This window comes from Hippopotamus amphibius, chromosome 4, assembly GCF_030028045.1.
Source record: "Hippopotamus amphibius kiboko isolate mHipAmp2 chromosome 4, mHipAmp2.hap2, whole genome shotgun sequence".
Lineage (NCBI taxonomy): Eukaryota > Metazoa > Chordata > Mammalia > Artiodactyla > Hippopotamidae > Hippopotamus > Hippopotamus amphibius.
The window spans coordinates 5816754-5842316 of record NC_080189.1 but is presented as its reverse complement, the minus strand read 5'-3'; the positions used below and the strand labels follow the sequence as shown (position 1 = coordinate 5842316).

Sequence of the window (25563 nt, the reverse complement as noted above, 5' to 3'; positions counted from 1 at the left end):
GGCGGCGGCGGCGGCGGCGGCGGCGGGGGGCGGGGCCGGCCTCACCCGGAATGAAAATAAACGGCGGCCGCCGCCGCATCCGGGCACTCGGCGGGGCGCGGCGGGCGCGGCGGTGGCGCAGGTGAGGAGACGGCGGCCGAGCGTCCAGTCCCCGGCCCGGGTCTCAGCCGCGCTGCCTGGCGCCCCCGCTCCCCCGGCGCGATCCCGACGCTGACCCGGCCCGGGTCGGGCGCGACCGCCGCGGCGGGAGGTGGGCTCCCTGCGCCGAGGCTCGGCCGGGACCGGGGGCGGCGGACCGGGGCTTCCGGACGCGCCGGCCGTTCGCCGGGTCCTGGGTTTGCTCTGGGCCGGGCGGGGGTGGGGGTATTTTAAAAAAGAGATTGAATATTGTTTTCGGAGGGAGACAGGGAAATATATGTATGTATTAAAATTAATCTAATTAGCCATACAAAAAGCTTGAGTCATAACGCTGTTATGCCAGATATGTCATTTGGGATTTTTTTGCAATCAGAGACATTTTCTTTGCGATTTAATGAGAAAGCACGGCTTATTTTCTCCAGCCACGACGATCTGAGTCTGTGTTTCCCGACTCCTTCCCATACTCTTTATTTTTTAATACAAGATTCTTGTAATAATCTGCCTAAAGAAAAATTAATGTATTTTGAATGAGAAATATATATATATATATTTGAAAAGCTCTGGGTAAAGGCAGCGTTGATCGATTTATTACAAAAATGAAAGTGAAATTTTAAAGGAATGGTTTGTAGCCTTTCACTTTCAGTTTAGAGCAGTAGCATTAATGAATTTCTGCTTTTTAGGGGGGGGCCGCTGTGATGCCGAACATTGGAGGGCACGCATGAAACTGTCAGTTCTCCAGTTAAAATCGAAAACTGATTTATTAAACCTTTTTGCCTTTTGATTTGATTTAAAATATGTATCCTCGTTTATTTTGTTGTCTGTAAGTAAAGTTTTGTTAAGTTTCAAGACAGTGGTTTAATCTTTTTTCAAACATTAACTGGTGGGCCATAGACCCTCGTTGCTGTTTATTTGCTGATGGGTGGAGTGTGGGCCACACACTAGAGTTAGGAAACCCCTTGACGCTTTGGTCAGGTAGTTGGATCGCAGAGGGCTGTGCATTCAGCCTTTCAGATAGCTTGGCGCCAGTAAATGTCCCATGAAATGGTCCCCCCCACACACAGTGATACTTTTTTGGGAATTTCTGAACATTTGTGAGTAGGGAACTGTGTGTGGTGGTCTTGTAAGTTATTTGCATTTGAAAAGCTAATGCATGTAAGTACTAATATGCTTTTCTGTGTGAGAAGCAGTTTAGTAGTGCTTGAAAATCTGGGGTTTTTTCGTAGGTTACCTGGATGTACAGAACCCCTTCTTTGATGTGTTTTTTTCTTTATCCCTTTTCTCCCCACTATCCTGGTTACCCTCTTTCTTGCCCCCAAATTAATATAAAATAGATTTGAACTTTCTTTTAACGCTTGTTTATGGAATACACTTAAGTTGTCAAACTTGATTTAAAAATCAGGTGAATTAAGTGTTGGGGAGTGTGGAATACAGGCCCTGAATAGGAAAAAGAAAGTTACTTACCTAGGTTACATTAACTCTTACCTAGTTTGTCACTCTTTAGAACATGTGTTCATCCTTGAGGAGCTAATAACTTTGGACTTTTCTTACTGATTATCTGATTTGGCTGCACTGCACCTGTCAGCTGGTTCATTCTCTAGCAGCCTCACCCACCCCTTTGAGTTGCTGTGCTAGTGAAGGATGAGTAGACAACACTATTGCTGCGTGTGCTTCTTTGGGAGAGAATAGTTACATGCACAGGACAGAAGCAGCAAGGGATTTTGTGATAGAAGCTAGAATCCAGTGGTCCAGTGTTGTAGGCAGAAGTCCCAGGGCTAGTTACGGTGTTTCCTAATGTTGCACCCTTGATTGAGTCCTTTTACAAACTTGGGCCTTGGGTTTCTCAGCTGTAAAATGATGACCCAGCTAGACTGATTTGAATAGTACATGTAGATATGCTTTTATGCTTGTATCACAAAATATGCAATACTTTTCTAGTATTATAAACACTAAATCTTTAATGTTAAAAATTCAGATATAGAAAGTCTTTATTACTGATAGCTCGTGGTTCAACCTAGCTTTTCTTCATGTTTCCCTGCCAGGGTGATTGGTCTTTTGTGTTAAAATAGCCAACATACAGGAGAGTTGATCAGCTCTGTGTTGAGTTATATTCACTGCTTTAGGGATTTATCTTATCTTTTCTCTTAGAGAATAATAGTAGGTTAAGAAATAGAAAAGTGTAATAAACCTTGCTACATATTAGCAACTTTGAAGTATATATTTTTATGTAATATATATATAATCGGATATATAATATATATTTTAGTCTATGCGTACTATGTATATCTTTTAGAGAAGGCTGGAGCTAGTTAAAACCTAATCTAAAAGTAATTTAGTTTAAACTGGAGAGGGAGGAGTGGAGGAGACCTCTGCTTACTCTGCAAAACACATCAATGTATTAGGTAAGTTATGAAACACTTTGAAATGTGGTGTGGGGTATCATTGATGTACTGTTTTGCTTTCAAGGATGGCACAAAAGAAATACCTCCAAGCAAAACTGACCCAGTTTTTAAGGGAAGACAGAATTCAGCTTTGGAAACCTCCATATACAGATGAAAATAAAGAAGTTGGTTTGGCATTGAAGGTATTTTTAAGACATTAATAATTAGCAGTGTTGTAAGTCTCCTTGGTAAGTAAGAAATTGAAGTCACAGAAATTGCCAGGGGTGACCAGGTAAACCTTTGGTGTAACCCGAAATATTAGTGGTAAGCAGGTTCCCACATTTTATTAGCAGTTGACAAGCTTATTTTTGTTTAAAAAGATTTTATTTATGTGAGAATGTTACCTAATTATTTTGGCATATATCATGTCTGATACCTTCACAGTGTTACCTAAATTTATTAATCTGTTGTTCCTGCTAGCGGGGCAGTTCCAGTGACAGAAGGTTAGTGTGCGACGTGTTCAGGGTTAACGTCCTGGTGGGTTCTAAGCCGCCCTCGCGAGCGTGGTCTGCTGCAAAACAGTGCTTTCCTCCCCCAGCTTTGTCTACACAGTGGCTATCTGTTCATTTTTGCAAAATATATTTTCCTAATAATTGTGCCTCAGTTTTTTTATGGCATCATCGGAAATGGCATCATTTTATGTAAGTGAAATTTCTAGAAATTGAAGTTTGCCTGCCTTTCTAAGCTAAGGAACATTAATCATTTTTGGTAGAAATCTGTTATATTGGAATATTCTAGAATGTACATCTCTGTTTTCTCAGTCTGAGTATATTGAGGTAAACGGTGTAACGTTTGTCAGGGACCGGGGATTGTCACGCGGGCATCAAATTGTCCAGTGTTGTGACACAGCGATGTGCTTGGGAGGTGACAACTGTGTTAGGGTCGTAGAGTTTTCCTGTCTCTCCTGTTCGTGACAGGACTCACTTTTTAGTTTTTGCAAACCTTCTGACCTTCCTTCTGAATTTGCTTGTTATGATCTCTTGGGTTAGAGACTAGGTGTGGCGTAATGAGAGAGCTGTTTTCTGTCCCCAGTTCCTGGCACAGAGCTCCTAAAACCCTTGCAGTTTCCCAGGACTTCCCTGGTGGTCCCGTGGTTAAGACTCTGAGCTTCCACTGCAGGGGACGCAGGTTCGATCCCTGGCCAGGGAACTAAGATCCCACATGAAGTGCTGCGAGGCCAAAAAAAATAAAATAAAATAAAACCCTTGAAATTTCCCAAGTGGTAAGGGTGATAGGAGCATCTTTTGTTCTAACGAGGCGGCTCTTGGAGAGAGCTTCAGGGTGGGGCTGGTCGCCCAAAAGACCAGACTTTGATTAGAAGCTTGGAACTTTCAGCCCTACCCTCCAACCTCTGAGGAGGGCAGAGGGTTGGAGGTTAGGCTACTCACCAGTGGCCAGTGGTTTAATCAACTGTGCCTGCATAATGGAGCCTCCATAAAAACCCTTAAATGATGGATTTGGGGAGCTTCCAGATTAGCAGACATGTCCATGTGCCAGAGTAGCACACCCCAGCTCCACAGGGACAGAAGCTCCTGCACTCTGGACCCTTCCAGACCTTGCCATACGTACCCCTCCATCTAGATGTTCATTTGTTCTCTTTATAATAAACTATAATAAGAAATAGAGCATTTTCCTGAATTCTGTGGAGTTGTTCTAGCAAATTACCAAGCCTGAAGAGGCGGGGGTTGTAGGAACCCTTGACTTTGTAGCCATGGCAGACAGAAGTGCGGGTAAACTGGGGACCTGGTGCCTGAAATGAGGGCAGACTTGTAGGATTGAGCCTTTAGCCTGTGAAGTCTGTCTCTAACTCCAGATCGTTAGTGACAGAATTGAATTGAATTCTAGGACATCCAGTTGGTGTCAGGAGGGGAAAAACCTTTATTAGGTAATTTGTTTTCTAGAGAATTGTAGAAAGTTTTTTTTTAAGTATTTTATGGAAAAAACTTTCATATTTTCCAGAGATAAAAATAATATATACTCTTGGGTTTAAGAAAAAACTATGTATATAATCAACTGCAAAAGTTATAAAGAATTTTTGTTTTTAAAAAAATCCATTATACATATCACCAATGTTGGTACATTCTTCCAGTCTCTTCCTATGTGATTATTTTTTTAATATGTATTATAAATAAGTTTGTATTAGTCTTAAAAAAAGATACCCTGATCTGTTTTGTAACATTTATATCATGACCATCTCCCGTATTATAAATATATACTTATGCCATCATCTAACCTGACTTGTTCTCACAGGTTAGAAAAAGTAGAATGTTTTCTCCATTTTTGGTTTTGTTTTGTTTTTTGCCCCCACCCTGTAGTGGTGTTGAACAGTTCACTACTCCTTAAAATAATTTTGTATGTGCTGCAGTCATGTAAGTCACAGCCCACCTTTCTTTTCCGCCTAGTGTAATCCCAGTTAGTTTCACTTTCTTTCTTGGGTCTATGTTCCTATCCTTTATTTATTTTTATTTTTCCCTGGGTCCTCTCTAAACTCTACACCTCTCAAGATGTCAGGCCACGGTCTGGATTTCAATATAATAAGGGTGACCACCACTCATCAGTGTTTTGCCTAGAATCCTGCGTATACACTGTTCTGTATTTTCTTTTTTTCTTTTTTTGAGTTGGTACTGTATTGATCAGTGTTTTTAAATTTTTCTTTATAGGACCTTGCTAAGAAGTACTCTGACAAGCTAGAATGTTGTGAAAATGAAGTAGAAAAGATAATAGAAGAAATCCGTTGCAAAGCTATCCAGCGCGGCACAGGAAATGAGCACTATAAAACAACCGGAATTGCTACAATTGAGGTCTTTTTACCCCCGCGGTTAAAAAAGGTGAGTAGTTTCCCCAAATTCACATAGTTACTAATGCTTAGTTAACTTAGTGGTGATTAAATAAATTATGAGTTCTTTTTGAAGATTCAATCCAAAGATAAAATTCTTTTAAGTTACCTTACATGTTGAACATTTACAAACGCAAAAATTAATTTTATGGGTTCTTAAACTGGAACATTTCCAAGATAGTGTGGCCTGCAGGCTTCACAGAGCTGTGTGTCACATTCTTACCTTTTCTAGAGTTGGAATGAACATGTAGCAAAAATGGGGAATAAAAGATGAATTCAGGTTTTCCAGAACTGTGTGTAGCAGGACTCATCACAAAGGAGTTTATCTTTTGTTTCTGTGCTGACGGAAGCCAGAGGGTGATCCGCTGAGCGCCCAAGCAGGGCCACCGTGACCTGGGGCCACCTTGTGTCAGGGCCACGTCCTCAGTAGTTGAAGTCCAGAAATGTTACTGAGGCAGGGCACCCAAGGGTGGCTGCCTTTTCAGACTGACCAACGTTAGTTATTCTCAGAAGAGAAGAAAAGAAATCTATATCAGAGTTACCAGGTGACCCAGCTGTTTTACGCCAAGAGAAATGGAGACTGTGTCTGCGCAGAAGCTCGGGCACGGGCGTTTGTAGCAGCTCTGTTCACAGCAGCCAGAGGCGGAAACAACCCAGATGTCTGTGGGTGGACGAAGGGGTGCCCTCGTACGGTGACTGTTATGCAGCCGCGAAAAGGAGTGGAGTACCGATACTCTGCAGCATGAGCAAACCTCAGAAACGTTGTGACAGAGGCCAGACACCCGAGGCCATGTGTTGTGCGCTTCCGTTCATATGAAATATCTAGAATAGGCAGATCCTTAGAGACAGAAAATACGTTCGTGTTTTTGTTGTCTGGGGTGGGGAAGGGGAGGGAGTAGGAGGTATGGGACGTGTTTGGTTGGGGAGGTGGTGAAAGTGTTCTGAAATTTGATTATGATAACGGTTGTATAACTGTAAATATAGTAGAAACCACTGACTCTTACACTTTAAACAGGGAACTTTAAGATATGTAAGTTACAGCTCTATAAAGCTGTTAAAAATTTCTAGAAAAAATAAAGAGCTTTATGAGAAAAAGGAAATTATGTATGTATCTGTCTCAGAATGGCAGTTCATGAATTTAAAGAGCAGTGTGTATACACAGGACTCCTCTTTGCTAGTATCAAGTTCCCGGGAAACCAGACTACTGGTCAGAAAGCTGATTGGTGAGTATGCAATCCGAACAGGTGATTTGTGTGGTCTCGTAGGCGTCCCTGCTGATGCCGTGTTTTCCTCTGAAGCCCAACCATCGGGGAAGGCAAGGTTCCCAGCTGTGTCTTCCGCGCCTTCCTCAGTGGCTGCAGTGGGTGCGCTGAGCGATGTCTTTTTTGCTCACTGAGTTGCCCTAGTGCCAGAGGTTGTGGGACGGCTCCTTGTGGAGCAGAGGCCAGCTCCCTTGAGGAGACAGGACAAACCCCGCTGAGCTGCTGACTTCCCCCCAGAAGTTGAAGCCCTGCCTGTGGTGCACACTGCTGCCCCCTTGAGGGCTTCTGGGTCACAGGTTCAGCACACGTCAGGTTTTGTGCAATAGCTTGGTGCTAGGCATGTGTCATTTTAGTCCTTAACCAGAGACCTGAGTATTTACATCGTCTGATACCAACCTGTCTGGTTTCATAGGTAGAGTAACAGCTCCAAAAAGTGTCAAATTCAAGTGCGTTTTATTTGTCTTGTTTTTAAATAGGACAGGAAGAACTTGCTGGAGACCCGACTGCACATCACTGGCAGGGAACTAAGGTCTAAGTAAGTATCTGTGTGTGCCGTGCCCCAGGTGCTCTGGGCTCTTTCACACCTGCTCATTTGATCCTCCCTGGCCATCCCATAAGAGAGGTGGGGTGGGTATGACTCTCTTCTCTGAATGGAAGGGAAATTTGAGGCTTTGAGGCTGCAGGACTTATTCAGGCTCACACTGGCATTTAAGGGCAGGGAGAGAACTCAGGACTTGTACCAGTCTCCTTTACTTCCTGCTTTAACTGGAGATCAGGTGGGAACTCCAGATGCATGTACTTGATACATGTTAGAATCAATGAATGAGCAACAGAAATAGGAGACAGCCTGATATTGGCCTGATCGTTAGTTTTGAATTTTATTCCTTACTGCACTGATAGCTTGCTGTGATGTTCAGTGAAGTATTTCAGCCAGTTTCAGGCTGTTGGCCCATCTGTAAAAAAGAAAAAGAAAAAAGAAAACACCTGCCCGTCACATTTTAGTGAAAGTCTAACTTTTGAGACCTGGTCAGTTACTTTACCTACTTGTGTATTTTTAAATGGCAAGTGTTTTGAATACCTCCAGGGCTAGCTGATCCGTGTTTCTTAAGCCGACTGTTCTCATCTTCTTTGGTCTACATCAGGGCTGTTAGGGTGGATTCAGGAAGCATCATTCATTCAGCACACAACGAGCAGAAGATTGTGAACAACCCCCTTATTGTGGGCTCCTCCAAGGAGACTTCCGAAGGTATAGAGGATGAATTTTCTTCTGACGAGCAGCTAGGGTCTCTTGTTCAAACTGATACACGGCACCAGTGGTCGCCACTTCACAGGGAACCAAGTAGTAAAAGATAGTTTACAAAGGGACATTGTCTCTGACACAGTTTCAAATAACCATCTAGTGAGCTGGCTTTATCTGAAGTAATGTTGTGAGTCAGTAAGTTGGAATACTGGGTGTTTCTGAGAAGAATGTATAAAATAGCAGTCGTGATTAACATCTATTTAATGGATAATAAATAACAAATTTGGTTACCTATAGTTTTCTGGCTTATTTTACAGAATAGCTGAAACCTTTGGATTTCAAGAAAATTATATCAAAATTGTCATAAATAAGAAACAACTTCAACTAGGTATGTTATGACAAAGTATGCAGAATTTTTAAATCAAGTTAATAGAGAAATAATGACTGTATCTTTTTTTCTCTTCCTCTCTTCAAAAATTTTGTGTGGATTTATCATATATATAATGCAAAACCGATGATTTTAGAGTTTACTAAAATAAAAATATAAAGCAGAAAGCACCTTTTCCAAAGATACCCAGTAGAGGTCTGATGAAATGTTACAGAATGGAAGTCCAGGTGTGCTGAAAGTGAAATAGAGTTTCCAGAAAATTCTCCCTGAGGAAGAAGAGCTAAAGTTGAGTGAGGGCGGTGGGGAGGCTGTGGGAGAAGTGTTGCAGACAGAGAGCCTCTGCTAGAGCTCCTGCATGTGAATCAGGGGTGGGAAAGGTCTGGTGCGGCCGAGTGTGGAAGGGGAGCCGAGGGTGGTGCTTTTTAAGGATGGAGGGCCAGGCAGAGGGCACATTGTAAAGGTTATAGTGTCAGTTCTTAACCAAGGGTGATTTTGCCACCCAGGGGACGTTTGGCCGTGTCTGGAGACATTTTTGGTTGTCATGACTTGTAGCAGGGGACCAAGGGCGGTTGTGCTCATAGCAGTTAGTGGGAAGAGACCAGGGATGGTGCTGAGCATCAAGGCACAGAACAGCCCCCACAACGAAGACTTGCCGCGCCCATGGTATCAGTGATGCTGCTGAGACGCCCTGGACTTGAGCCGTATTCAGTATTAGAGTGTTTCTCTCTGGAGAGGTGGGAAGCCAGTGATGCTGGGAGGACACGCAGTTATATTTGTGTTTCAGAGGTCACTTTGGCTGCCGTGGGAGAATGGGCTTGAGGGAGACATGAATGGACTTGGGAGCCCAGTTAGCTGTTGCCTCAGTGCAGGCAAGAGCTGTAGTCTGTTTGGTTTCCAGTAGGTTCCTGTGGCTTACAGAGAGTCAGGTTCACATCCCAGCCCTGATGTAATGCAGCCTTCACAGCCTAACCCTCGTCTTCCTTTCCAGCACCACTTCTGGCCATTTCCTGTTACCTATTTTAGATATCTTTTCACCATTTGTCATCTCATCTCCGTGTTAAGTCTGTTTGTGGTACCCTTCATTGGGCAGGAATCCTTGGTTTTGATGTTATCAAATCCGTCAGTTTTTCACCTTACTGTTTGTGTTTTAAGAAGTTCTTTCCTCAACCCCGGGACCGCACAGGTGGTCTTCTACATTTTCTTGTATGAAGTCTTTAATGTATTCAGAGCCCTTGTCTATGTGTAGAAGCTAGGATCCAGCTTTGGTTTTCTTTCAATACCTCCTAGTAAATGTGCTCTTTGCACGCTGATTTTTGGTATTTTTGGTGTCCTCTTTATTAGGGCTGTGTTTCTGTACTTTCTGTTCTTTTCACTTACCTATAGGTTTATTCCTGAGCTAGAACCATACAATTATTATTTATTTATTTATTTTTAATCATTGTGGCTTTGTTGTAGTTTTAAAATCTAGTAAGGTGAGTCTCCCTTTTGGCTGTTCTTTACAAGGTAACTTGGCCATCGATGGATCTTTGCTTTTCAGTGTAAATGTGAGAATGGTTATCGGGTTTCTAAATACATCTATGTATGTATAGATGTATATGAATGTATGTCCAACTAGAGTTTTCCAGAAATGTGTTCAAACTTATATGTTACAGTTCATAATATTATTTTGTTATTTTATAGTGTTTGCAATCTGCATTTACCCTTTTTCATTTTACTTGCATCTTTGAATTTTTGTTAGGCTTGTGTATTTGATTGATTTTTTTCCCGTAAAGCCAGCTTTCGATTTTGTTAATATTCTCTTTCCTTCTGCTCCGTTGACGTCTACCTGTGCTTATTCCCATGTTGTGTGTGGGGACACGGGCAGTAAGTGGTTTACTCAGGGCTGCAGAGTTAGGAAGGGTGGAACCCGAGGTGTTTGTTTTTACCCGCCTCAGTGAATTAGCTCTCGCACTTGCTGCCGCACTGCTGTTCCATCTCGTTGCGGGGAGCTGGGAGGGCAGGAGCGTCCACGTCGAGCGCCTCCTCGTCTTCCTCTGATGTTGCCCAGCACAGTGCTCTCCCTGCAGTAGATTCGCGAACAGTGATTGCTTTAATTTGATTTTACGATGAGAATAAAGAAAATGTAAAAGGATTAATTTAGTCAGCTCATTTTCACTGGCTGGTTTTAACCAGTGCTTAACAGTAACATAGTTGCACAACCAAATTTAAACGTATTTGTACCAGTCAGGTGGCATGGTGGTTTGCACATGCTGACACAGGCTTAAGAATGCCATTTAACATAGAAAATCGCCTATTACTCAGTAAAGTTAATGACTTTTTATAACATGCATTTCTGACTTGGACAGGGAAAACACTTGAGGAACAGGGAGTGACCCACAACGTAAAAGCTATGGTGCTTGAACTGAAGCAGTCTGAAGAGGATGTGAGAAAAGACTCCCAGGTTGAAGAAGAAGAGCAAAATGAAGCCAAACTAAAAGAGAAAAGAATTCAGAGGACTAAGAGAGGCCTGGAGATACTGGCAGAGAGAGGTACCGGGCGTTTCCGACCTTTCGCGCCAGTCCCCGAAGGTGGCAGCGAATTACACACACGGGCTGGGGGGCAGGGCCTGGGGGAGTATCACCTTTCTTGTTGGCCTTTCTTGCCCAGCACTCTAACATTTCTAATGTCACCCTCACTGCTTTTTCATATTGAACTAACAGAGCTCTTTCTGGTTTTGTTGCAGCTGAGATGGTGGTGGATCCAGAGACCACCCCATACTTAGACATAGCCAACCAGACGGGCAGGTCCATCAGAATCCCTCCGTCAGAAAGGAAGGTAAGTACTGTCCGAAATGTGTGGCTTGTTCTTTGATTTGAACAAAAGTGGGTTTTTGTCAGAACATACGTGGTTTTCTACTTGTTTTGTTAGAAACAGCTTTCTGTCGCCAGCTTGTAAACAGCGCACGGGACCGTATGTTGGGCACTGCATCCCCGGCTCCCCCTGTGAGTTTCAGTGCAGGAGGTCGGAACGGCACAGCCTTCCCGGCCTGGAACGGTGGCTTCCTGTGGCAGGGCTTGTGTTGCTATAGTTTATTTTCCTTGAGGGCCACATTCCCTCAGGGATGGATCAGAAGAGGAGGCTAGGGGGCTGTGTAGTTTGGGAAAAGTGTGACAGACGGTTCTGCCATCTCTTGCCTGTCTCCCTACAGCCCTGTTCTCCAATTTGGAATAAGTGGGAAGTGGTTTTACCTTTGAACATATCCGAGGGAGTCTTTCTAGCAGCGCCTACAACTCGGCTCAATCTCTGAGCTGGAGGAGTCCAGTGGCTTCTTATATGAGAAGCTTTAGTGACTATGGGTCAAGTTAAGTTTAATTTTTTGGTCTTTAAAGGACACTTTTGAGTAGGTTTCACTATATGAATTGTTGTTTAAAATTAGGGAGTAGAGTTAAGTGTTAATAAGAGAACTTTGTAGTTCTCATTTAATTGATTTTTTATGGCAATTATTTGCCCACTGCAAATATTATATTCTTTTACTAAGTGATGATATTTAGATCTTTGGAGGAAACCTTTACAAAATCGAATTATATACAAATTCAATCTAAAAATATGAATGAACTTTAAAGAAATTTGGGTCACCTTGCAAAAATTGTTGACAGACACTGCAGAAAAAACCTGATTAAGAAGAGAAAGTGAAAGTGAAATGAACGCTCTTTTTAAAAAGGATACAGTCGTTATTGGCTGGGGTTTTTTTGATATGTTTAGTCTCATGGATACTAGAAATAGATCTATATCAGCAGCTACTAAAATAAAGTGATGGAAATGAAGGGGCAGGGCTGGGTCTGACCATTTCAGCCATATTAAATTGAGTTCTTGGTTTCAGAGTTTAAATGAAACGAAGCTTTAATTCTGTTTTCCTTAATTTTGGCTTTTAGATTTAGTTGTGATCTTGAGTTTTTGTTTGTTTTCACATTATTTGATTTCGTTAGACTTAATATGCTTTTAATATAGGTTGTTTTATTATAAAGTGATGTTTTTTTAAATCCTTATTTTTTCCTAGGCCCTTATGTTAGCTATGGGATATCATGAGAAGGGCAGAGCTTTCCTGAAAAGAAAGGAATATGGAATAGCCTTGCCATGTCTGTTGGACGCTGACAAATATTTCTGGTAGGCACTTTTGTACTTGGTGATGCCAGTTTGAGGGAGGATGGCAGTTATACACAGCACCCTCCCTGCCCCCGTGCACTTCAGACTTCAGGTTTTCCCCCAAGATGGTTAATGTGAGAGAGGAGTTGTGGTGTCGACTGATCTGTGCACTGTCTCTGCCCGTCGTGTTTCTAATTGATCTCTCTTCCCTGTGAAGAATTTTATAAACATATACACTTACTTTTTTACAACACGCGTGTAGGGTATCATGTCTGTTTCTTATGACATGTCGTCAGCCTGAACTGCCCGCTATACGGTCCCCGTCAGCTTTTTTCACCTAATGTTCTGGTGTAGATTCCCTTAGGGGCTCCAAAATGGTGATAACTTACTCTTACTTCTGCATTTGTTGCTGGAATTCATTTGAAAAATATTTTTCCTCATCAGCTCTTTGGTTCTCCTGAGGTACGGTTTGTGCAGAAAGACAGAATAAAATGCTAGGTTCTTTCTCCTTATTTTCTTGTTTTCAGAATAAGTTGCTTCCCTAGCATCTTCCAGAGATAACATCAGTGGTGAGGTTTCCTTTTTTTTTTTTTGAATTATAAGTATGAGCTCATGGATTTTAACGCATTTGCCGAATTTCACACCTCAGAGCTTAAATTGGCCATGTTCAGCTGGCAGGCGTTCCTGGCCCTTTGCCTGATCCTGGGAGTCTTTGTAGTCTCTGCTCTCTGGTGCCCAGAGCTGGTCCAGACTCATCCTGGATGCTTCCTGCCCCAGAGCAGCAAGGGTTTCTGGGGCTCCTGGTTCCTCTTAATGAAAAACAGTACTGAGAAGCTGTAATCCAGGCAGATGAAATATTTGAGAAATAGACTTGACATTTCAAATAGTCAGAGTAACGAATGTAGTGTTATTTTCTTTTCCATTTTTAGGAGTTCCCAGTATACACAGTACACTTCAAGAAGATAAATAAGTATTTAGAGTTTGCCAGCGTATTGGCAGCACCCTTGCGTTTTAAGTGGACAAACTTAAACTTAAACAAAAAGGGGAATTTATTGTCTAAAATATTTGGGAGGAGGGGACAAAGCCGGAAGCAACCAGAACAAGGGCTGATGCCTCTGGGCAGAGCCTGCTGGTCTCCCCTGAGCAGAAGAGGTGGAGCTCAGAGTCCAGGGAGGCCACAGTGGGAGGGGAGGGAGTGCCCCTAGAGTCTTCTACTGAGTGACAGTCAACACACCTGTGAGGACCGCCCCCCACTCCCTACCTTCCCTCCCACCCCCAGCCCCACCCCCAGGCTGGGAAAGCACCACCTCAGAGAAGCAGAGTTCACAGAGGGCCGATAACAACCTGTAACAACCTGTGGGAAATGGGCCTCTGACAGAGGATTCAGTAGGGTGTGGCCTCGGAGGAAGAAGGGCTAATTTTGCCCTACAGGCTGCTCTGGTCCCACCTAACAAAGCTTAAAGTAAGCCTTGAAACAGTCACACCACTGTTTTCAAGTAACATGTTTTTAACTACATCCCAAGCAACACTTAATGATATTTAGTGAACCCAAGTACAAGAAATACGAAAAAAACTACACATAATCCAGTTCCTTACAGCCAGTAATAAAACTGAAAATGGCTTTTTCGCCAACTTTCCTTTTAAAAAAGGCAGATACCTAAGCTTAGCTTACCTTTCTTGAAATTAATATCATTTTCTATAAAAATATAAAATTCATAAGGCAAATGTAATAAATTTCTGTTAAATAACTGACTTAAGCCCAAATGGGATTTAATTTTTCTAAAGCTAGGCTCAGTGTATTTTATTTAAAGAAATGTTATACATTGATTTTAATTAATGTTTTTAACGTGAAAACTTACTGACTGTTGACTTTTAAGGCTACTAAAGCAAAATCAATAAAAATATACTCTAAGACACAATTCTATATAGGCTTTAAATTTTTTTCTGAGTGACATGATCAGGTTCAAATGTAGTCCTAAAAGTTTCAAAATTATTATATACCGGTGATGTCATGATCTCTTTATAGGCCTGTATATGAATAAAAAGTGTTATTTTTTTTTAGAAGAATGAAATGATCCTCTTTAATATGAGACCTGTGCTTGTGTTTTGTTTTTGGTTTTGGCTGCACAAATACTCGATTCTGGGTCAAACTTGTACGCGTGATTTTATTTTAACGGAAAGGAGAAAGTTTCTGTCCTTGCTCTTGATGCTTGTTAGATACGAATGAGCCTGTTCATACGTGTAAGACTGAAAACTGTGGCTACGTCTCCGCTGCTTTCCTGAGGATGGCGGGGTGGGCTTCTCTCCTAGAAATGGAAGGTGTCTACAGTAGCAAGGGTCAGGGGGGGTGTGTGTCTCTCCCCCTCCCAGGGCAAATGGTGTTGAGCTTCTAGTCCTGAGCCCTAATTGCTTTTTTATTTCTCATTGGAAGGATTCAGATTATAAATACAGTTCCCTTCATAAACACTGGGATTTCTGTCTTAGTCTTTGGAAATATACCAAAAACTGGGGGGAAAAAATTCCAGTAATTTACAAAAAGGGGTTTAATGCTACTTGTCAGTGATGTCATTTCCTGTCTCTTTGGCAGCGAGTGCTGCAGAGAACTGCTGGACACAGTGGACAACTACGCGGTGCTCCAGCTGGACATCGTGTGGTGCTACTTCCGCTTGGGACAGCTGGAGTGCCTGGACGATGCAGAGAAGAAATTAAACATGGCCCAGAAATGCTTTAAAAATTGTTATGGAGAAAATCATCAGAGACTGGTCCACATAAAAGTACGTCGCTGTAATTAGTTTTAGGTATTACTGAGCCCATTTCCAGAATTTGAGTTTATTCCTGTGAAAGTATTTAGACTGCTGCCAAAGGTGATTTATTTGGAGAGTAGTATGCAGGGTGCTCTTTTAAAGCTATATTTTAAGGGGATTGTTAAATGTTTTATAAGTTAGCCTGTGACCAGAGGAACACAGTTGTCTAGTCACAGAACCCCACTGACCACCCTGACCGAGAGCTGGTGACTGTATTCAGTAGAGTCTAATGAAAGATTTAAATGCAAAAAGTAGAGATTTTGAACAGTGACAGGTCACATGAGTGTGAGTCACAGCTCTTGACCTTGGCTTTGTATAAGGATTTTTCTCAGGTGATTTCCACAGGCATCAGAATTCTGCTTAGGAATTGCAGGGCAACATAAAATACTCCTGGTTTGGGTTTTTGCATACTTCCCTCCTGACCAGCTGGGCCGCTGTCCTGGGCACCTGGAGACAGGTGTTCTGTTTGGGACAGGCGATGCCATCCTACCCTGTGAGCTTCACCTTTGCCGTCAGCAGTAGTGAAGATAGGAACATTTTAGTAATGCCATTTTGTCCCTGTGGAGATGCAGGGAATTATAAATGTGAGTATTATAGACCTGTAATGAGAAATAAGACAGTTTTATCCTTTTTTCCCCCAATAATTTTAGGGAAATTGTGGAAAAGAGAAAGTCTTGTTTTTAAGACTTTACTTGCTTCAAGGTATCCGAAATTATCACAGTGGAAATGGTGAAGAGGCTTGTGAGTATCTCAACAAGGTAAGAAAAATGCTCCAAAGTTGTAACCATTTCCACCTACTCTGTTTTTAATCCCCAGGAGTTAAGTATTTCATAGACTCGGGGGTGTGTGGCCTGTGAGGAGCGTGCGTCTCCCTCCTATTCCCTCTCCTTTCCATAGCCTGTGAACATATTTGTGTTTGTTGGAGTACAGGCAAGGTGCTGTGATAAGGAAGCCTCAGAAAGGCGGTGGCTTTAATTGGCTAGAAGTTTCCGTTTCTCTCACCTGGCTGTAGAGGTGAGCAGCCAGGGCCGTGGGGCAGCTGGTGGGACAGCCTAGGCGGCTCCTGTCAGTGCCTCTTCCAGCCAGCAGAGGGGGCAGGAGAGTCCAGGGCAAGGCTCTTTAGAGAGGGGACCCAGGAGGTGCTCCCATCACTTCTGCTAGAGGCCATTCGCCTAGACCACCTGGCTACACCCAGCTCAAATTCAGGGGACTCTGTTACCAAAAAGGGGGAGATAATGGATACCAGTTTCTCCCACAATACACAGCCCGTTTTCTCCTGTTACACTGCTTATCAGTCGTGCGAGCAGAGAGGGTGTTGTCTGTTTGCATGTGCACTGGTTGATGATAGGTCATGTTTAGAGTTTTTATCTAAAATCTGACACACCCTGATTCCCATTGGGTGCAGTCCAGTTTCCTTCAGGCTTTAGCTTTGTGCTGTGCTCTAAGGCTGCTGTGCTTACATGACTCTGACATTGTTCTCTGTCTGTAGGCGTGTCAGCTCTTTAAAGAGCTATATATTGATCCGTCAAAAGTTCACAACCTGATGCAGTTGGGATTTACTGCCCAGGAAGCTCGGCTGGGCCTGCGGGCCTGTGACGGGAACGTGGACCACGCAGCTGCCCACATCACCAACCGCAGAGAGGTACCTTAATGTGGTCTTGGTGACGCTTGATTGAGGCCTGCACCTTTGAGTAGGTGTGAAACTTGAGGCAATAGCAAGCTTATTTCCAAGTGCCTTAGCTCTTGGATGTGAAAAAACAGAAAAAGACAATTCCGTAGTAGGTATTATTAACAGGGAACCCTTTCTCACTTCAGACTGGGAAGTTGAGAGAAAAACTTGTCTTTTTTAATTCCAGCAGTTTTCAGACAGCACAGTTTTCTTCGTTTTATTCTTGCTGTGGCAGCAGGATAAGTACAGTTATCCAGGCAGTCGTCCCCCCCGCCCCCATCTTCTCTTTTATCATAGTTTATTTGTGGAAACCATTTTAAAGGGGGCTGTGTTTTCTACAGAGCCATTGTTATACTTCAGGATGTCATTCTTGTCTAGAAACATGAGTCAAATCATAGGAACAGTTAACATTATATTATGAAAAGCAAGGTACAAAACTATAATTGTTTAAAACAATTAGATGGGGCTTACCTGGTGGCGCAATGGTTAAGAATCCTCCTGCCAGCGCAGGAAATACGAGTTTGATCCTTGGTCTGGAAAGATCCCACATGCCACGGAGCAGCTAAGCCCATGTGCCACAACTACTGAGCCTGCGCTCTAGGGCCTGCAACTCACAACTACTGAGCCCATGCGCTGCAACTACAAAGCTCACGTGCCTAGAACCTGTGCTCCGCAACAAGAGAAGCCACCGCAGTGAGAAGGCCATGCACTGCAACAAAGAGTAGCCCCCACTTTCTGCAACTAGAGAAAGCCTGCACGCAGCAACAAAGACCCAATGCAGCCAATAAATAAATAAACTAATAAATTAATTTAAAAACAAAAAAAAAGAGGGACTTCCCTGGAGTTCCAGTGGTTAAGACTTCACCTTCTAATGCAGAGGATGGGGGTTTGATCCTTGGTTGGGGGGCTAAGATCCCACATGCCTCAGGGCCAAAAAAACAAAACATAAAACAGAAGCAATATTGTAACAAATTCAATAAAGATTTTAAAAATGGCCCATATCATTTTTAATTTTTATTTTAATTTTGGCTGCATTGGGTCTTCATTGCTTCGTGCAGGCTTTCTCTAGTTGTGGCGCGTGGGTGCTACTGTTCGTTGTGGTGCACTGGCTTCTCAGTGTGGTGGCTTCTCTTGTTGTGGAGCATAGGCCCTAGAGCAGAGGGGCTTTAATAGCTGTGGAGTGTGGGCTCAGTAGTTGTGGTGCACAGGCTTAGCTGCTCCGAGAAATGTGGGATCTTCCTGGACCAGGGACCAAACGCATGTCCTGTGCATTGGCAGGTGGATTCTTAACCACTGTGCCACCAGGGAAGTCTCCACATCATTTTTAAAGAATGGTCCACATTTTTTTTAAGAAAAAAAATTTTTTTAAATGAAACAATTAGAAAAAAATAAATACATTAAAAAAAATGAAACAATTAGAAATAAGTACAGCAAAAAGAAAACTGTAGAATTTTGGAGTTGGAAGGAATATTACCATATCTAATATGCTGCTTTTACAAATGAGGAAAACAGCCTCAGAGGTTGACTTTTCCAGGATCATGGGTCAAATCAGTGATAAAACATGAATGAAGGCTCTGTTTTTTTCCTGTACTTTCTAAGTGCCATCTGAGAATAGCATTTTGAGTTTTTACAGAAGGTTCTGAAAAGCCAAGAGAGATTATCAAGTGGTAAAAGTTACTACTTCACTTCCTAACTTCTTATAAGTAGCAAAAATGTTTTTTAAAAAAATAATGGCATCCTATCAGATGTGCATTTAATGAATTAACTATAAGCCCTTGGAAAAAATAAAGGAAAAACAAGAGTGTGTATATAGTGCAGTTGACCCTGCTCACTCTTCAGTGGATGTGTAGTTAGGATGCTTTTGGTAGAAGGCAGCAAAAAGCCAAATTCAAACTGGCTTAAACACCCCATAAAGAGGGTGGGGGAGGAATTTCCTGGTCTACTTAATTGTAAAGAGCCCAGAGGCGGGCTGGGTCTTGGGTTATTGATGCAGTGGCTCGGCCCTGTCACCGAGTTCTGGTCTCTCTCTCTGCCTCCTCTGTGTTATCGGGGTCATCCCATCCCACCAAGAACATGGTCTGGGTCCCAGAGTCCTCAGAGACATCCCGAGCTGCTCACGGATTGGCCACCCTTGAGCCGGTCGCCATGGCCAGGGGAATGCCCAGACCTGACCTGCTTGCACCTGTCTCCTTAGCTTAGGCTGGTCAGGGCCTCCCACAGGGATGGGGTGGCTGCTGGGAAGACCAGCTCTGAGTCCCACAGAATGTGAGCTCCCATGAATCTGCTGCCCTCTCAGTTCCTAAAGTTCTGGGTTTGAGCATCTCACTGAGTCAGGGGTAATACGTGATTCCTAAAAGTTTGACTTTGTACTTCCTGGCCCTGAGTACAGGCCAGTTGCTCATCTGGCAAAAAAAAACCAGACTGATGAAACCCAGGTCACTTAACAGTTGTGCTGAAGTGTTAAGGGGCCATGAGAGGCAGCATGGAAGCCTTCCTGAGAGACGTTCACTCATTTTGCCTGTGCATAGCTGTGACTTTTTTTTTTTTTTTTTTTACTATTTGTGTATTTGGCTGCATCGGGTCTTAGTTGCAGCGTGCAGGATCTTTAGTTGTGGCATGCAGACTTAATTGTGGCATGCGGGATCTAGTTCCCTGATCAGGGATGGAACCTGGGTCCCCTGCATTGGGAGTGCGAAGCCTTAACCACTTGACCACCAGGGAAGTCCCAGCTGTGACTTGAGAACCCAGTTCTCTCTCATAACGTTTGACTCTACTGTGTCCATAAAATACTGCAGTGCAATACTCATTGTCATTTCCTTGGTTTATTATATTTTCCTAATTCTGGTATAAAGAGAAATATGTGTATCTACATGATTCAGAGAAAACTAACTTAGACATTTGTGATTAAGAAAAAAATGTGTTCTTTGAGGCCCCAGTGTTCTTGTGTCAGCTCTGAGTTGGGTGATGCCCAGGCCTGTGTCTGCTGGCCAGCTGGCAGCGTCTGTCTCTGCCTGAATGTTACTCGTAGGGGAGACTGGCCTCAAGGAAGCAGCGAGAGGACGGACGTGGTGGGGGTGCAGATAGTGGTCCAGGTGAGGTGGGGGCAGGGGAGCTGGCCGGCAGAGCTGCGGTGCCCTCGTCCGTTCAGGTTACTTCCAGGGAGGCTCTGCAGTGTTGTAGACAGGAAGCGACAGGCTGAGGTTGCCTTCATCCCTGGAAATGTTTTGGGTAGACAATCCGGCTGCCTAGCCTACTGCCAACTGGGGATGTTTGCTTCCATGGCAAGGATTCCTTTCTTTTGCGGAGAGGTGAGGCCATGTTCTTGCTGTAAGAACACAGAGGGGACCCTTGTTGCCAGGGCTGAGCCATGGGGGTAGGAATAGCTACATCAAAGGAGAGAAAGCTGTTTTCTCTGCTGTTCTCCCTGTGTCAGGCCACGGACTGACCATTTCCAGAATGTGCGGAAGCCTGATCCCAGCTCTGCTGTCGGTGATGACCTTGACCAGGTCACGTAACTGTCTTGAGAGATTTTCATCTTCTTATTGGCAAGATGGTGAGGTTGGATCCAGTCAGTGGTTTTTGAACTTGTTTTAGTTTTATTTTTTAAAGCACCAAAAAAATGACACTTGTGGGAATTCCCTGGCGGTCCAGTGGTCAGGACTCTGTGCTTCCACTGCCAGGGCCAGGTTCAGTCCCTGATCAGGGAACAAGCAAACAAATAAATAAATAAAATAAATTTTAAAAATGGTACTTGTTTTCAAAACAAGTTCAGAACTCTCCTGTCAGGGCTGGGGTGGGAAGAGAAGAGACTGAACCTTCTGCGGCCTTTCTCAGGCTCCTGCAGCAACACCAGGCGCCTCTGAGACTCAGGGTCGAGAACCATGGCGTTAGGTGACCGTGGTGTCGTGCATTCTGGGGGCTGTAAGAGGACAAGTAGGACAAGTGCTTGCTACCCAGAGAGTGGTGGGTGCATCAGCAGCCTGAGTGCACCCAGCACCCACCCACCCCCAGCACGGCCCCCACATTCAGAGTCGCAGGATCCCAGGTGATTCTGCCGAGGCTGAGAAGCCCTCCCACCCATGCCGGAAGCTCCTCCACCCCCTCCCTAGAAGAAGGCCCGTCCACCTCTCCGTGGGGCCCACATGATGTGCTCGCTGGTTCCCAGTGGCCTCTTCTGGTGCCAGGTGGTGGTAGCAGGCGCCCTCTTCCCACCCTGGACTCGCGTCTCTGGCTCCCGCTGGGCTGCCCCACGAGCAGCGTGCACAGTCTCTGCCCTAGTGGCCCTCCTGCTGTTGACTGGGCGGGGCAGGTAGAGAGAGGTCACCTCTCCCTGCAGTTCTCACTTTGCCTGGTGACCCTGAGAGTCCTGTAGAGCATGGATTGAGAAGCCTTTCTACAGAATTGCAATCCCCAACGTGCTGACTTTGTTGTTTTCCTAAAGGAATTGGCCCAAATAAGGAAGGAGGAAAAAGAGAAGAAAAGACGCCGCCTGGAGAACATAAACTGTTTGAAAGGAATGGGCTACTCTGCCCGCGCAGCCAAGCACGCGCTCCATCAGGCCAGCGGGAACCTGGAGGAGGCCCTGAAGGTAACCCCTCCCCAGCCTCTGGCTGCCCTGAGCAGCGCTGCTCCCAACCCAAGTGCCACTTCCTCCATGTCTTCGTTTAAGCTGTTCTCCTGTCCTCTGTGGTGCCAGCAGCCCTGCTGCTGTGGGCCTTCCTCCTCATTCCTGGCTTGGGTCTCGGGGTCAGAGCTGTCTTGTTCCTGAGCCCAGTGGTGGAGCCAGAACTGTGAGCCCCGTCCACCCAAGTGGCCGTCCACCATCTGGCAGGGCTCACAGGGCAAGAACCTTGCTGAGGTTTCTGTTTGCAACAGAAGGAGTTTAACAGTAACACGGAAGAAAAGAAAGGCGATTGAAGTTTTACTATAATTTTTTTTTTATAAATTTATTTATTTATTGGCCGTGTTGGGTCTTTGTTGCTGTGCATGGGCTTTCTCTAGTTGCAGTGAGCAGGGGCTACTCTTCATTGTGGTGCGCAGGCTTCTCATTGTGGTGGCTTCTGTTGTTGCAGAGCACGGCTCTAGGTGCAGGCTTCAGTAGTTGTGGCATACAGGCTCAATAGTTGTGGCTCAGGCTCTAGAGCACAGGCTGTTAGTTGTGGTGCACGGGCTTAGTTGCTCTGTGGCATGTGGGATCTTCCCTGATCAGGGCTCGAACCTCTGCCCCCTGCATTGGCAGGCGGATTCTTAACCTCTGCGCCACCAGGGAAGCCCGGGGGCTACTCTTCATTGCAGTGTGCAGGCTTCTTATTGCAGTGGCCTCTCTTGTTGCAGAGCACGGGCTCTAGGCACATGTACTTCAGTAGTTGTGGCACATGGGCTCAGTAGTTGTGGCACACAGGCTCAATAGTTGTGGCTTACAGGCTTTAGAGTGCAGGCTCAGGTAGTTGTGGTGCATGGGCTTTGTTGCTCTGCAGCATGTGGAATCTTTCCAGATCAGGGCTCGAACCCGTGTCCCCTGCATTGGCAGGTGGATTCTTAACCACTGCGCCACCAGGGAAGCCCTAGTATAATTTTTTTGAATTAAAATGTTTTATTTGAATATCTAGTTTTATTATTTGTAATGCATATTGGCAAAGAAGCTTTTTAAAGAAATCCTCGGAAGTGACTAAACATGTCGAGATCCAGGTTAGTGGTGACTGCCTGGGCCACGTCCTTTTCAGTTTTTGTTCAAGGAACACATTACTTAATGAGGCAGGCACTGTGCTGAATCTCAGCAGAGATGACTCCTGCCCTCTGGGAGCCCCCGGAGTAGTGGGGAGACAGACACAGAGCACAGTGGGGTGAGGGCTTGCCAGGTGGGAGCACAGCATACTGGGGGAGCAGGGTCTGCACGCTGAGCTGTGGGGGCATCACGGGAGGGGGCCCGGCAGACAGAGACGCAGGGGCAGCGTGAAGGGCTGAGCGTGACCCCCTGGGGAGTTCAGCCACAGAACTGCTGAGGCCTGGGTTACGTGCTTGCTGGAGGGGGGCAGTGGGGGTGGGGAGTGGTCAGAGATGGGGCTGGGCAGGTAGGCAGGGTCCAGGTGGGTGGTGTCCTCTTGTTGCCCTGCTAAGGAGGGCACCCTGGGTCCTGCAGGCAGTGGGGAGCCCGCCCTGCCTTTGCCTTGTATTCTCAAGACCCCCCCATCCCATTCTCCACAAGTCCCCAGGAGTCAGTCCGCCTGGCCCTTGGACAACATGGGTTCAAACACTGTGGGTCCACTCGTGCGTGGATTTTTTTCAGTAGTAAATACTATATACGGTACTACACGATCTGCGGGTACGGAGCAGCTGTGGACACCGAGGGTCCACAATACGTTATACTCGGATTCTCCAGTGCCACGAGGGGCAGCTCCCGTTACCCCTGTGTCGTGCAAGGCGTCGACTGAATTTTCAAACATATGTACTAATATACGAGCATGAGTCAAAAATTACCCGCACTCTGGCTGTAGCATTCAGAGGTTTTACTTTAACCGGAGTGCGGATAATTTTTGACTCACCCTCGTTTTTTTGTTGTTGTTGTTTTTAATTCAGAAATGTTATTTGAATATCTAATCTTATTTCTCAGAGAAGTAAAAGAAATTCTGAATATGCAGAGGGACTCTGGGCCCAAAAGCAGTTTTTAATTATACAAATAGTACATAAATACATTTGTTCAATATAGAAGTATTTAGTGTTAAAAAAGAAATTCCCCAAAAGGGCTTTGCAAGGTTAAAAGTATCACGTGACAGAGAAATCAAGGGTCCAAAGAACTCTGCTCTCTCCCTTGACGTTGCACGCCTAGAGCCTAGAGCATGTCACCTTCCAGAGAGAAGTCACGTGGGGCAGCCCTGGACCACTTACAGCTTTCTGTGTGTAGCTTCTAATGACCTTGTCACCCCTAAGGCTAAGCTCTAACAAAGCTTGTTTTCTTGGACTCCTTCTATCTGCTCTCTAAATCCTTTCCTGCTTCCTCAGATGTGATCTTTTTGCCTGCATAATCTTGCTCACCCCTCAGACCTCAACTTGGACATGACCTTTGGCAGGAGCCGTCTCTGAACAGCAGCCTCCCCAGCCCCAGCGTGGTGAGGGGTCTCTTTCCTCTGCATCCCCAGCACCCCTGGCCTGGGTCACCACAACATCCTACACCTGTTTCTGTGTCCTGCAGCTGTGTCTGCCTCGCGCGTCACAGGTGCTCGTCTCTGCCCGAGTGACTGAGCAGGAGTAGTGATGGGTAAGGGGCACTCCTGTACGTTTTCAGATTCTTCTCAGCAATCCTCATATGTGGTGGTTAAATGATTCCGATCCGGAGACCAACAGCCATCAAGAAAGTCCTTCTCGGGAAAACATTGACCAAGTGAGTGAGTCATTGCGCCCCTCTCCACCTGTCCAGGGCATGTGGCATTGGCTGGGGCGACAAGGATGGTGGCAGACAGGGCAGGGCCGAGTCCTTGGCTCCCTGGGCTCCAGGTGTGACCAGGCACGCCCGAGGGGGCAGCCTCGCGTGCAGCAGTGCCAGTGGGTGGGAGCGGAGACAGGCCTTCCTTCAGACTAGGAAACACAGGGAAGCACTGGGAGGCTTTTCTCCTCTTTTCTACACACACCTCTGTATGCATCGACCCCTGTTTCTGTCAGCCCGTTTCCCTGCCTGTGACCTAGGAGGCTGTCACTGTGGGGCCTGCACGTCTGCCCCATCACGTTAGCCTGCCTGGTACACTGCCGACACGTGACTAACAGCACTGGTCACCAGGTCTGTACACACGGCGCTTCCCTGACCCGCCAGCTGACTGCCTTTCTGAGCTGACTGGGCACTGACATCGTTGGCTCAAGTCTCCCTCCTGACTTTCCCAGTTGGCTTCACGTGCACATTAGTGCAGGAAGGCTGGTGTGCACGCGTGCAGGGGGTTTTAAAAAGATACTCCTTCCACGGTCAGGCGCTCCGGGCTCTGCGTGGGGGGCGGGAGTGTTGGCCGGGGCCCTGGGCAGTGCCACCGCCTCCCTGTTCTCCCAGCTGGTGTACATGGGCTTCGATGCGGGGGCGGCTGAAGTAGCCCTGAGGGTGTTCAGGGGAAACATCCAGCTGGCGGCCCAGACCCTCGCTCACAACGGAGGAACTCTTCCTCCTGACCTGCAGCTCTCGGTGGAAGATTCTTCATCAACGCCATCCACGTCCCCCTCCGATTCTGCAGGTGGGTCTGAGGGCTCTGAAGTCCTACTGGGAGCCGAGTATTCTGCGCGAGTGGAAGCGGGCAGGTGGAGGGTGTGCCTTCTCGGGGGCTGACGCGAGGGCTGCTCAGGCGCCGTGGCCAGGGAAGGCCGAGCTGGAGCTGATGGGGTCCATCCAGTCTCTCCGTGGATGTTTCTCTCTCTCTTCTTCCTTAGCTCACTTGTTGCCACAATTCTTTACTGCAGGGACCTCTAGTGCCTCAACAGATGAAGATATGGAGACAGAGGCTGTCAACGAAATATTGGAAGATATTCCAGAACATGAAGAGGATTACCTTGACTCAACTCTGGAAGATGAAGAAATTATTATTGCAGAGTACTTATCCTATGTAGAAAATATAAAATCAGCAACAAAGAAAAACTAAATAACAAACAGAAATAAGTACTAAGTTTCTGCTTATAAATTCTATCGTTATGAA

At 45.3% G+C, this 25563-nt stretch overlaps 1 protein-coding gene across 2 annotated transcripts; it reads left to right on the top strand.

Moving 5' to 3' along the window:
- Positions 1-25563, top strand: NUB1 (negative regulator of ubiquitin like proteins 1). Of its 2 annotated transcripts, none has more exons than XM_057732933.1 (15): positions 1-121; positions 2602-2719; positions 5237-5404; positions 7151-7209; positions 8232-8302; positions 10648-10830; positions 11025-11116; positions 12339-12445; positions 15012-15198; positions 15879-15986; positions 16718-16870; positions 21339-21485; positions 24180-24275; positions 25053-25107; positions 25331-25563. In XM_057732933.1, exons 1-15 carry the CDS (start codon positions 51-53, stop codon positions 25507-25509), a joined length of 1794 nt encoding a protein of 597 aa, XP_057588916.1. In that variant the 5' UTR covers positions 1-50; the 3' UTR covers positions 25510-25563. The 2 variants fall into 2 exon arrangements, with proteins under 2 accessions (XP_057588916.1, XP_057588915.1); XM_057732932.1 differs by having other exon boundaries at positions 24930-25107.